This window comes from Peromyscus eremicus, chromosome 8a (genome assembly GCF_949786415.1).
Source record: "Peromyscus eremicus chromosome 8a, PerEre_H2_v1, whole genome shotgun sequence".
In the NCBI taxonomy this organism is placed as follows: Eukaryota; Metazoa; Chordata; class Mammalia; order Rodentia; family Cricetidae; genus Peromyscus; species Peromyscus eremicus.
The window spans coordinates 83,156,698-83,168,913 of NC_081423.1; the positions used below are offsets into that span (position 1 = coordinate 83,156,698).

The following is a 12,216-nucleotide window of genomic DNA, read 5'->3' on the forward strand; positions in this document are numbered from 1 at the left end:
TGCTGGACTCAGCAGCAGAGAGTGGTGGGTGCTGAGGAAAGGACACAGAGTGGAGGGAGAGGCCCCAGGAGAACAGAGCTGGGCCCCGGACACTTACTCAGGGACCACTTGCTTGATCTGCGGCTTCACGTATCCATCAGCGGCTTTGGCTGCGGGGAGAAGAACAGTGAAAACCAGAGTCCTCAGAGGCACCTCCCTCAAGAACCCATCTTTTCTTGGATTAGGACACAGCCACCCAATCTTAACTCAGGACACAACATAGCATGCAATGTTTCTGTCTGCTGAGAGGCTTGCTGGAAATGTGCAGAACTAAAATCACAAATCAGCCGCCTTCCAGGTCGGCTGACGTCATTTAGAAAGTCCACAGAGAGAAGACGGGTACTCCCATGCACATGGAGTCAACTCCTGAGGGTGCTGTATATTTGTGAAAATAACTTCCTTTTCTTTTGAGACACGATCTCACTATGTGGGCCAGGCTGGCTGGGAACTCTCCACATAGTTCAGGCTGGCTTCAAACTCAGAGATCTGCCCGCCTCTGCCATAGGAGTTCCCAACTATGCCTGACTCTTTTCGTCTGTCCTGAGGACTGAACCAAGGGCATCACACACACTAGACAAAAGCTCTGCCACTAAGCTGCTGTGTTCTCAGCCCTCTTTTCTCTTTTGCTTTTGAGACAGTGTCCCACGAAACTGCACAAAGATGGCTTTGAACTCACTCTCTACCCCAAGCAGGCGCTGTACTTTGGATCCTCCTGTCTCAGCCTCCCAAACTGAGTTTATATGCCTGTAAAAGCTTTAAAAATTCATGGTTGGAACAGGCAAGATAGCTCAGTAGTAAAGGCTCTTGTCTTGAGCCTGATGACACAAGTTCCATCCCCAGGACCCACAGAGTGGGAGCAGACCGCTGGCTCCTGTACGTTGTCCTCTGACTTCCACATTCGCACCATGGCATATGTGTGCATTACACATACACACCCCTCCCCCCCACATACACACACACACACACACACACACACACACACACACACACACAGAGGAAAAAGACAGATAGATTAGGTTTCTACGGAAATCACAAGTCTTTGCACTTGAGAAAATAAAACTTAAATAACAGAGAAAACACTTTCTATATAGATATATGAATAAAGTATTATATATTTTCTTGTATGTATGTGTGTACACATGTTCATGTATATGCATATGAATGTGCATATGTGTGCCCGTGCATGTGGAGGACAGAGGACACCTTGGGCGTCATTCCTTAGGCATCACCCACCTTTTTTTTTGTTTTTGAGACAGGGTCTCTCTTTGGCCTGGAACCCAATGAGTATGCTAGGCTGGCGGGCCAACAAACCTCAGAGATCCACTGGCTCTGCCTCCTTAACACTAGGAGTACAAATGTGTGCCACATTGCCGGGCTTTTTTTTTTTTTTTTTTAAGTGTGGGCTCTAGGTATCAAACTCACAGCAAGTACTCTACTGACTGAATGATCTCCTCTGCCTCAGGTAAGTTTATTTCTCTATAAAAAATATAACTTCAAAAGGAAAATAAGGAAGAAACACAAACATGCTTTTTACAGAAAAAAATTACAGATGGTGGTTGAAGAATCTAAGTTCAGGAGCTAAGGCAAGCTGAAACCTTGGCTTGGCCATGTCCCAGTCATGTGACCTTTGGCAAATTATTTTATTTCTCAGTGCCTTAGTTTCCTTTTATGTAAAACAGGAGTAACAGTCACACTTCAGAGAGCTGGTCCAAGGATTAAATGAGATACTGTGGTGGTTTGAATAAAAATGGCCCTCACAGGCTCATGTATTTAAATGCCTGGTCATCAGGGAGTAGAACTGTTTTAAAGGATTAGAAGGATTAGGAGGTGTGGTGGTTTGAATAAAAATAGCCCCCATAGGCCCATAGGGAGTGGCACTATTAGGAGGTGTGGGCTTGTTGGAGTAGGTGTGTCCTTGAAGGAGGAAGTGTGTCACTGGGGGAGGGCTTTGAGGCCTCAAATGCTCAAGCCAGGTCCAGTGTGGCAGTCTCTTCCTGCTGCCTGGAGATCCAGATGTAGAACTCTCAGCCACGTCTCCGCACCATGTCTGCCTGTGTGCTGCCATGCCAATAATAGACTAAAGCTCCGAACTGTCAGCCACCCGATTAAATGCTTTCCTTTATAAGAGTTGCCATGGTCATGGTGTCTCTTCACAACAGAAACCGTAACTAAGGCAGGAGGGGTGGGCTTTGAGGTTTCAAAATTCCATGCCAGGCCCAGTCTCTCTCTCTCTGCCTGCAGATCAGGATGTAGCTCTCAGTTAATGCTCTAATGCCAGGCTCCCTGCCATGATGATAATGGACTAAGCCTCTGAAACTGCAAGTCAGTCCTCAGTTAAATGCTTCCCTTTATTAAGAGTTGCCTTGGTCATGGTGTCTCTTCACAGCAATAGAACAGTGACTAAGACAGATACTACAGGAAACATGTTTAGGAAAATTCCTGGCACAAACAGGCATTCAGCAAATGCTAACTATGTCTTATTCTGAAATTATTATCATCATATGTAAAGGTTACCTAGAAATAGAGAAATACATGTAAGACCTATAAGGTAGTTTTTGTTTGTTTGTTTTTTTGGTTATTTGAGACAAGGTCTCTCTGTAGCTCTGGCTGTCTTGGAACTCACTCTGTAGACTAGGATGACCTCGAACTCAGACCAGCTTCTTCCTCCCAAGTGCTGGGATTAAAGGCATGTGCCACCACTGCCCAGCTATAGGGTAGCATTTTCATGCCAGCTAGACTGGCAGACATGAAATGGATGGCTATTCCATGGTTGGCAAGAGGACAGAAAGCAGATGTTCAGCAGGTGTCTGTGGGGAAAGTGAATTTGGCCTTTTGAAGGCCATTTTGGAAAGGTGATTCAAAAAGCCAAAAAAGCATTAGCCCTTTGACCTAATTCTGCTTAGGAATTAAAGAAATAGTTGAACAAGATACTGTGCTAGGTTATCTCAATCTCAGTCATAAGTGAAAATGAAATCAATTAAATAATAAGAATTTTAATTACCTAACCCTGAATATAGTACAGAGTCTATGTATGGAATCCTATGCAATCATGAAGATTCACTCATGTGGCATGAATGCATTACTGACCTGTAACTTTTTTTTTTTTCTTTTTCCCCCAAGACACAGTTTCACTGTGTAACCCTGGATGTCCTGGAACTCACTCTGTAGACCAGGCTGGCTTTAAACTCACAAAGATCTGCCTGCCTCTGCCTCTTGAGTGCTGGGATTAAAGGTGTGCGCCACCACCACCACCTGGCTCTGACCTGTAACTCCTGAGGGGGGGGGGGGAACGTGTGTGTGTGTGTGTGTGTGTGTGTGTGTGTGTGTGTGTGTGTGAAATCAGGGCACAAAGGATAATGTATGGCTTAACCTTTCACCCTGGCCTCCACTGCTGAAGTGCCCTGGCCTCAGCTCCCACCACCAGCATCCTGCTTGGCTGGAAGCAGCCTCCTGGCTCTGGGGAGCCTTTCGGCCACCCCAGCTGGACTTATTCTCTCAGCCTAGGATGTTGGCTCTCTAGATCTTTGCGAAGCCAGCTTCCTTACTTTGTTCAAGTCTCTTCACGTGTCACTTCCTCAGAAACCTCCCCTGAGCACTCTAGAGAAACGATGCCCGCTCCCCGCCCCCCGCCCCTTCACGTCTGCTGTAGTGCTCTTCAGCAAATCCACTGCTCAGTAAACACACGTCGCTGTTGACTCACTCGCTGTCTCTGACCAGACTGCAGCCTCCACATCAGAAGCTCCCAAGTGCCCGGGGAGAGAACAGAACACACATCTACAGAACGTTGAGGACTGCCACCGAGCTGTCTACAGAGGCTAACGTCCAGATGTGTGCAATGCCTTTCTTTCTCACAAATTTGTGTACTTCCTAACATTTTTACGATAGTATGGAGTATTATTTTGGCCAGGAGTGGTATTGTGTGACTTCAGTCTCCGGCATCCAGGAAGTAGAGGCGTTTTCACTGACAAATACTGCACAGGGTTCACATCTGCCCTGGGTATTTCTTGAACAGCAGTGGGGTGCTGTTTGGGTCTCACTCAGGAAAGAGATTTGCCCATCCATGCATACACACATGTACACATACATACACATGTACGTACACACACATACAAGCAAAAACTCGAACAAAACCAAAAGTAAAGTCAGTACAAAATCCACCACAGATGGACACTCACCGGTGGCAGGCTCACACGGGACTGGCGTGTAATACTTAGAATATACTTCATCCTTCGGCCGGTCAGGAAACACATATATGAGGTAATTCAAGTCCCCCAAGCGGTCAGCCAGGGACCGGATGGAGAAGTCTCTAGTGGTAAAAGGCATCAGGTTCCAAAACATTCTTTCCTCTAGATCAATAAAAAGAACAATCACGTTCTAACCATGATTAATGAATGTAAGATCTTAAAATTCTCAGACTTAAAATTTAAACCCCTTATTAAAATCATGCCAACAGAAATGTTCATACCCAAACAGCCCCAGGCTGTGTATCTGAGATGTCTCGATACACAAGCAGATGCGTACATCACTTCCCTCGAGATCCAGAGATCTCAGTGGACTCAAGTTCAAGTAGAGTCCTCCCCTGTTTAAAAGAAATAGCTCCAGGGCTGGAGAGACGGCTCAGCAGTTAAGAGCACTTGTTCTTGCAGAGGACTGGGGTTTCAACTCCCAGCACCCACATGACGGCTCACAACTGTCCATAACTCCAGTTCCAGGGGATCCTTACGGCCTCTTCTGGCTTCTGGGCACTGCACACATGTGGTACACAGACAAACGTGCAGGCAAAACACCCACACACAAAATAATAAAATAAAGAAAAGAACAGCTCTTATGGACCCCAATTCTATTCTCTAGGAAGCATGCCCACAGCCAAAGAAATCCTAGGAGCGGGTCAAGCTGGGAGAATCTTTAAACCACAAAGCACACAAACTAGCAAGCTACTCTGCTTCACTGTGAGGGTCAGACTAAAGAAGGGACATTCTGCCGGGCGGTGGTAGCACACGTCTTTAATCCCAGCACTTGGGAGGAAGAGTCAGGTGGATCTCTGTGAGTTCGAGGCCCGCCTGGTCTACAGAGCGAGATCCAGGACAGGCACCAAAACTACACAGAGAAACCTTGTCTTGAAAAACAAAAACAAAAACAAAAACAAAAACAAAAACAAAAACAAACAAACAAAAAAAAGGGACATTCTTGAGTGGCAATGTTCAGTGGCAACACCTTACATTAATTAGGGAATCACGGAACTAGTGTATTATTACTGTTCAGGATGACTGGAACGATCTCCAGGCTGAGTAACAAAGAGGCAAACGTTTCAAAAGGGAAGTGGCTGAGACTCTGGCCGTTGCCCATTTTAAGGCTCCGCTTCAGCATTTCCCATAATAAGATTGCTCACAGGCCGCCTTACGAGCATCTGCGTCATCGTTATGTTAGTGATTCCTGTAATGAGGACTGGCCCTGACAAACAACATGTTCTCAATGAGATGTATCAGAATCATTTTTTTTTTTTTTTTGACAAAACCAGCTAACTTTGGACATAAAGCCAAGATGTGTCGCAGAAAGAGAGAGGTACTCACGAGAGTCAAACTTCCAGGCAATGGTGATGCCTCCGATCTCGGAATCGCTGAATCTCAGCAGGAAGGTCCCATCTGGCTTGTTGATGAGCAGGTCATGGGCCTGTTGCTTGTTCACGAAACCCAAGATGGCCCTGCATGAAAGAGGGAGAGGAACAGAAGCAGGGGTAAGGTAACAATGCCAGAGAGAAAACTTTGGTATTCTAGTACTGACTGAATAGGTGATGGCAGCCCCAGCTGCTTGGGGACTGAGGCAGGAGGATTGCTTGAGCTCAGGAGCAGCCTTGGCAACATCTAATATAAATAAGCAACAGTAAAGGTGATTCTCACCCATCGTTCCAGTGAGGCTTGAGATGTTTTTTTAACACCTCCATCACACCGTCAAACCACTGCCAGAAAGTGTAATTCCGTCCTGGCAAATTCTCCTGGTTGGAGACAACAATGAACAGGAAGAGAGCCGGAGTGAGCACTGGAATATCAGCTGCATGTATGACAATGTGCTGCGAAGACACGGGTCCCGTACTCTGTAGAGAGACCCTCCACACAGACATCCTGCTAAGGGCTGGCTTCTTCTGAATTAACGTTAAACCTAGATGTCACCCAGGAGGTAGGCAAGACTCAGTGGCCTTGGTGTATGTGAACCCACCCTGTCACATGGAGCAAGACCGCAAGGCGGGGCACAGGGATCTCGGGGACAAGGCCCAGCTAGCTGCTGGAAGCATAAGGCTCAATTCTGAGGATCAACTGCCAGAGGACAGGACCGAGCTCTGAGGACCCAGGTGCCAGGGGCAGAAGACTGAACTCTGGGGACCCGGCTACCAGAAGAATAAAATTGAACTTTGAATTGGTTTATTGCCTTTGTTCAGGTTCTCTATAAAATTGTGCGAGGAAGAGATGGGGAGGGCAGATTTGGCTCCGACTTCCCAGGCTATCAGGCCTCTGAAGAAACTGAAAAGCTTCAAATCCCGGCCAATGCTTATGGACAGGCGGCACAGGATGCTGTCAGACAAACATCTGCACTGTCAGAAGCATGCAAATGTCTCTGCCTGTTTTCTTTTTACCAATCGTTCTAAAGCTCCAAAGACAAGCCACAGAGGAAAGGGAGAAGCAAGGAATAAAAGCCACAGTCCTTGTACCGTACCAACCCCCAGGGGAGCCTGCTACACCTCCAGCTAGATTTGGCGGACTTGCCTCTGGCTATTTCTGACATGTGGCATGTGACAAACAGCATCAGTATCCCCTGGGAGATTCTGAGAAATGCACATTTTCCCAGGCCCACCTCGGACCTGCTATGAATCACAGCCTGTGCTTTAATAAGACGCAGGGTGGCTTCGTAGATCTGACCTGAATGAGGCCACAAGAAGCCACAGAGAAGCTGACGTCACACACACATTCCCAGTAATTATCAGCCAAGTACAGTAACTAGGTTCTGTGGGAGGCAAGGGCTTTACCACAGTGGCGAAGCTAGGCCACTGAGGCCCGTTTCCTGACCTCTGGTGACCAGCAGCTGTGAGCCCAGAACCACTCAGAAGACCCAGAAGCTGCGAGCTCTCTGAATTAAGGGCATCTGAAACTCTGGGGTGAGGACATACGGAGGAGAAGTTTAACTGAAGAGCCAAAGATCTGACACAATCACAAATATGACAGATGCCAGAGGAAATGTTTCCTTTGTCCATACCCCCTTCTGGGAGGTTGAGGGTCCCCCAGAAGCTGAGCTGGCGTTCCACATCAGAGCTGCCAGAACAGAGCCGGGGAAGGCTGGCTCATGTTTGCTGCACTGTTTTCTTCATAAGAGAAGAAATGCATTAACTGCATGCAAGGTCCAGCTTCCTCACACCACGGAAAGACCGGACTACATGAGACCCAACTAACTCTCCAGTGCTCCATCTACACAGAGGTTCCTATGACTTTGGGTAGAGTTTATGAAAATATGAAGAACAGGGGCCCAGGGCGGGGGAGCTCCAGCAGACAAACATCTGGAAAGACTGGAGTAAGAGCAACTGGCAGCCAGCCGCTCACCCGGTTGAACTGGGACCAGGACACCGACATGCTGTTGTAGTCCTCAAGGTGGCTGCTGCTGCTGTTGAACAGTTTCTGGGCCAGGAACACCAGGTTCTCCTTGGTCAGGCCGCGGTTGCTCTGCACTTCGGCCTTGAATTTCATGTTGAGCGCTTCACACAGCTGCGGCCAGAGCACCTTGTCAGGCACGGCAAACGGTACCCTGCCCTGAGAGGGAGAGAAGCCGGCGCGTAAGAGAACAAGTGCATGATGGATTCTCTCAGGCTGCAAAAGAAAAGCAACAATGTCTTGCCACACCTGAGCATCTTTAGACTTTCACAGGGTGTCCGGTTCTGAGAGACACACAAGGTTCTACTCTGTGGTCCTCATACACAACACAGCTAGGGGCCACCTCGTGCTCGGTGCGCTGGCTTGGGAGCTGCTGTCCATGCAGTCTGACTCTGCTTCTAATAAATATAGTCAGAGCAAAGTATTGCCATGCCGAGGCTCGTGGGCTAGATTCACTGGAAGTTTAGATACTGAAAACATTGCCGGGGTGGTGGGACATGCCTGTGATCTCAGCACCCGGGAGGGTCAGGAGCTCAAGGTCATTTTCTGCTACGTAGAGTTTGAGGTCAACCTGGGCTACACGAGATCCCAGAGAGAGAGAGAGAGAGAGAGAGAGAGGAAGAAAAAAGCAATTCTAAGTGAGCACACAGAGAATGGGCACACACATGTGTGGTCACAAGTGTAACACTTCCAAGTGAGCACAGAGAGAGGATGGACACACACATGTATGGTCACAAGTGTAACACTTATTCTAAGTGTACACAGAGAGAAAATGGGCACACACGTGTACGGTTACAAGTGTAACACTTCTAAGTGAGCACAGAGAGAGAATGCGCACACATGTATGGTCACAAGTGTAACACTTCTAAGTGAGCACAGAGAATGGGCACACACATGTATGGTCACAAGTGTAACACTTCCAAGTGAGCACAGAGAATGGGCACACACATGTATGGTCACAAGTGTAACACTTCCAAGTGAGCACAGAGAATGGGCACACACATGTATGGCCACAAGTGTAACACTTATTCTAAGTGTACACAGAGAGAGAATGGGCACACACGTGTATGGTCACAAGTATAACACTTCTAAGTGTACACAGAGAGAGAATGGGCACACACATGTATGGTCACAAGTGTAATACTTGCCCTTGACACCTGCCAAGAACTCTAGCTCAAAGTGAAGCACCTTAGCATGGAAGAGTGGAAAATTTCTAGTTGGCCATTTTATTGATAAATAGGTTAGTGTATGAACTTTTTTTAAATTTTATAATTAATTTAATTTTACATATCAGTCACGGATTCCCTTGTCCTCCCTCCTCCTGCCCCTCCCCCCCCCCCCCCCCCCTAATCCCATCTCCTCCAGGGCAAGGACTCCTCTGGGGATTCAGTGTATGAACTTTTAATAAATGCTTCTCATTCCAGCCAGCTGGCTAGTCAATGGGTTACAAAGGTGCAATTAGGTTGGAGGAACGTGGTCTGGGGCTCAGATCACACAGCACGTGACCATAGTGGCACGCTTCTAAACAGCCAGTAGAGGGGACTTTCTTTCCCTTCCTCCCTTCTCCCTTCCCCCTCCCTTTTCTGTGGGAATGGGTGGGGGTGGTGCACATATGTGGAGGCCAAAGGTCAGCCTCAAGTGTCATTCCTCATGAGCTTTCTATTTTTTTATCGTTTAATTTATTACTGGGGCTGGAGAGATAGCTCAAGTGATTAAGAGCACTGGCTGTTCTTGCAGAGGACCTGGGTTTGATTCCCGGCACCCACATGGCAGCTCACAATCATCTGTAACTCTAGTTCCTGGGGATCTGGTGCCCTCTTCTGGCCTCCATGGGCACCAGGCACAACATGGTACACATATGTGTATGCAGGCAAAACACTCACTCATACATATAAAATAAGATATAAAAACTCAGGTCTCGCCGGGCGGTGGTGGCGCACGCCTTTAATCCCAGCACTCGGGAGGCAGAGCCAGGCGGATCTCTGTGAGTTCAAGGCCAGCCTGGGCTACCAAGTGAGTTCCAGGAAAGGCGCAAAACTACACAGAGAAACCCTGCCTCGAAAAACCGGAAAAACAAACAAACAAACAAACAAACAAAAAAAAACCTCAGGTCTCCATACTTACATGGCAAGCATTTTACTAAGCTATCTCCCAGTCCCCCTTTTTAGTTTATTTGAGACAGGGTCTCATGCAGCCCAATCTGGTCTTGAACTTGATATTAATATATAGCTAAGGATGACCTTGAACTTCTGATCCTTCTGACTCTAGCTCCTAAGTGCTAGGATTACAGGAGTGAGTTACCATGCCTGGTCAGCGGACTGTCAATGTTTTTTTTTTTTTTTTAAGATATTTATTTTATTTTTAGTTGTGTGTCTCTGTGTGTGTTTGTACACGTATGTGTGTGTAGGTGACCATAAGGGCCAAAAGAGGGTTTCAGAGTCTCCGGAGCTGGAGCTGAAGGCAGTTGTGAGCCACCTGACTGAACTCTGGTGTTCTGCCTGTGAGCCGTCTCTCCAGCCCCTCAATGTTCTTAACACACGAAAATGATATATGTTCAGGAGATGGATATGCTAGTTACCCTGATCTGATTACTACACAATGTATCTGTAAATTAAAATGTAACAGTGTATGCCATAAATATGTACAGTCTTAATGTGCCGGTTAAACATTAAAAAGAAATCCTTCTCCTTCTTTTCCTTTTTCTCCTTTTGAAGAGAGGGTCTTGCTATGCATCCCAGGCTGGCTTCCCAGGTGCTGAGAGTACAAGGATGTACCACTGCCTGGCAAAGTCTTTACTTTCTTCTACGGTTGCTAAATATTCTGCAACAGAGAAGACCAGCATTTGCCGAGCCCCGAAGATGGGCATCTATCTATCAGCCTCCCGTCCTTACCTATGACAAACAAGGCCATATTGTACTTGTTACATAACATATACATAGCATTTGTGCAGAATAAAATCCCAATAGAACATGTATATTTTATTGTATGTAGGTGTCCCTATGTGTGCATGCACATTTATGTAGAGGCCAGAGGTGGACATACAGTGACTTCCTTATTTCTCTGAGTCTGGAGCTCGGTGAGATGGTGAGACTATCTGGCCAGTGAGCCACAGAGATCCTCATGTCCCTGCCTCCCCAGAGCTGGGATTACAATCAAGGGCAGCCGCACTGGATTTTCACAGGGGTTCTAGGGAATATGAACTTAGGTTTTCATGCTTGTGAAACAAGCACTTTACTGACTGAGCCATTCCTCAAATCCCTGTATTTACTTATTCATTTTTTTTGAGACAGGGTCTCATTTTGTAAGCCCGGATTGCCTGGGACTCATCACGTAGGCCAGGCTGGCCTCTGTCTTCCAAGTGCTGAGCTGAGACTAAATGTGCACCATGTCAAGCTTTCTGCATTGATTTTTAAATAGCTAGCATTTAGCCAGGCAGTGGTGACGCACACCTTTAATCCCAGCACTCGGGAGGCAGAGGCAGGTGGATCTCTGTGAGTTCCAGTCCAGCCTGGTCTACAGAGCGAGATCCAGGACAGAAACCAAAACTATACAGAGAAACCCTGTCTCAAAAAAAAAAAAAAAAAAAAAAAAAAAAAAAAAAAAAAAAAAAAAAAAAAAGCTAGCATTTAAGATACCCTAGCATTCGTTTAACTAAAAATGGGAAAATTCATATTATTTGGGCGAGATGTCCTACTGATCACACACTGCAGGGCATGTCAAGGTTACGGACAGCTCCGTGGACAGCAGGGACAGAAACGAAGCAATCCAATCAGAAGGTTTATGAAGGCGGAGTGAGCAGCGGCCTTTCTCAAGAGTCTAAACTCCGGGTTTGCAGCACACACAGGGAAGAATCTCATAAAAACCCTGCCTTCGCAATAAAGCGTGGCTGTCTAAAGACAACAGCTGGAGAGCCAAAGGGTCTTGCGTTACGCACTGGAGGACAAACTCTGATGTGCTGGATAACAGTGGTCCTTTTATCAAAAGTTCTGCTGAAAATGTGCAATACCGATCTCTGCTCATGGGAACGTTTTGAAAATGTTCACCATGGGCTAGGGATATAGCTCAATTGGTAGAGTGCTTGCCTAGCACGCACAAAGCTCAGGGTTCTATTCCCAGTACTTCATAAAAAATGGGTGTGGTTGGTGAATGCCTGCCATGCCAGGACAGGGGGAGGCGAGAAGGTCAGGGGTTCTTTGCTGCACAGTGAATTCAACACCAGCCTGGGATGCTACATGAGAAAAAAGAAAGGGGGGGTGGAGGGGGAGAGAGAGAGGCACACAGGAAGAGAGGGAAGAGAGAGAGAGAGAGAGAGAGAGAGAGAGAGAGAGAGAGAGAGAGAGAGAGAGAGAGCGAACAAATGCTTGTTAGCATGCAAGTATAATTCTGTGTTTTGGGGGTGCTTAAGCCCACAACGTATTTGTTCCTCAGACAAGCACGTCATTCTTCGTGAGACCGGGGATGACTCAGAATATGAGACCTGGGAAGAGCGTTGAATGTCATCCTCATTTACTGGCAAATGACTGAGGATAGCTCTCAGCTAAAG

General features: G+C 46.9%; 1 protein-coding gene across 1 annotated transcript in view; it reads right to left on the reverse strand.

The window, feature by feature from the left end:
- The window catches only part of Stat5b (signal transducer and activator of transcription 5B), a 72,596-nt gene that overhangs the window by 2,047 nt on the left and 58,333 nt on the right, over positions 1-12,216 (reverse strand). The window contains exons 13-17 of the mRNA XM_059271799.1: positions 7,626-7,832; positions 5,937-6,031; positions 5,610-5,740; positions 4,215-4,385; positions 98-149 (exon numbers count right to left, since the gene is read on the reverse strand). Coding sequence (XP_059127782.1) covers positions 98-149; positions 4,215-4,385; positions 5,610-5,740; positions 5,937-6,031; positions 7,626-7,832 — 656 coding nt within the window. The remainder of the gene's footprint in view (positions 1-97; positions 150-4,214; positions 4,386-5,609; positions 5,741-5,936; positions 6,032-7,625; positions 7,833-12,216) is intronic.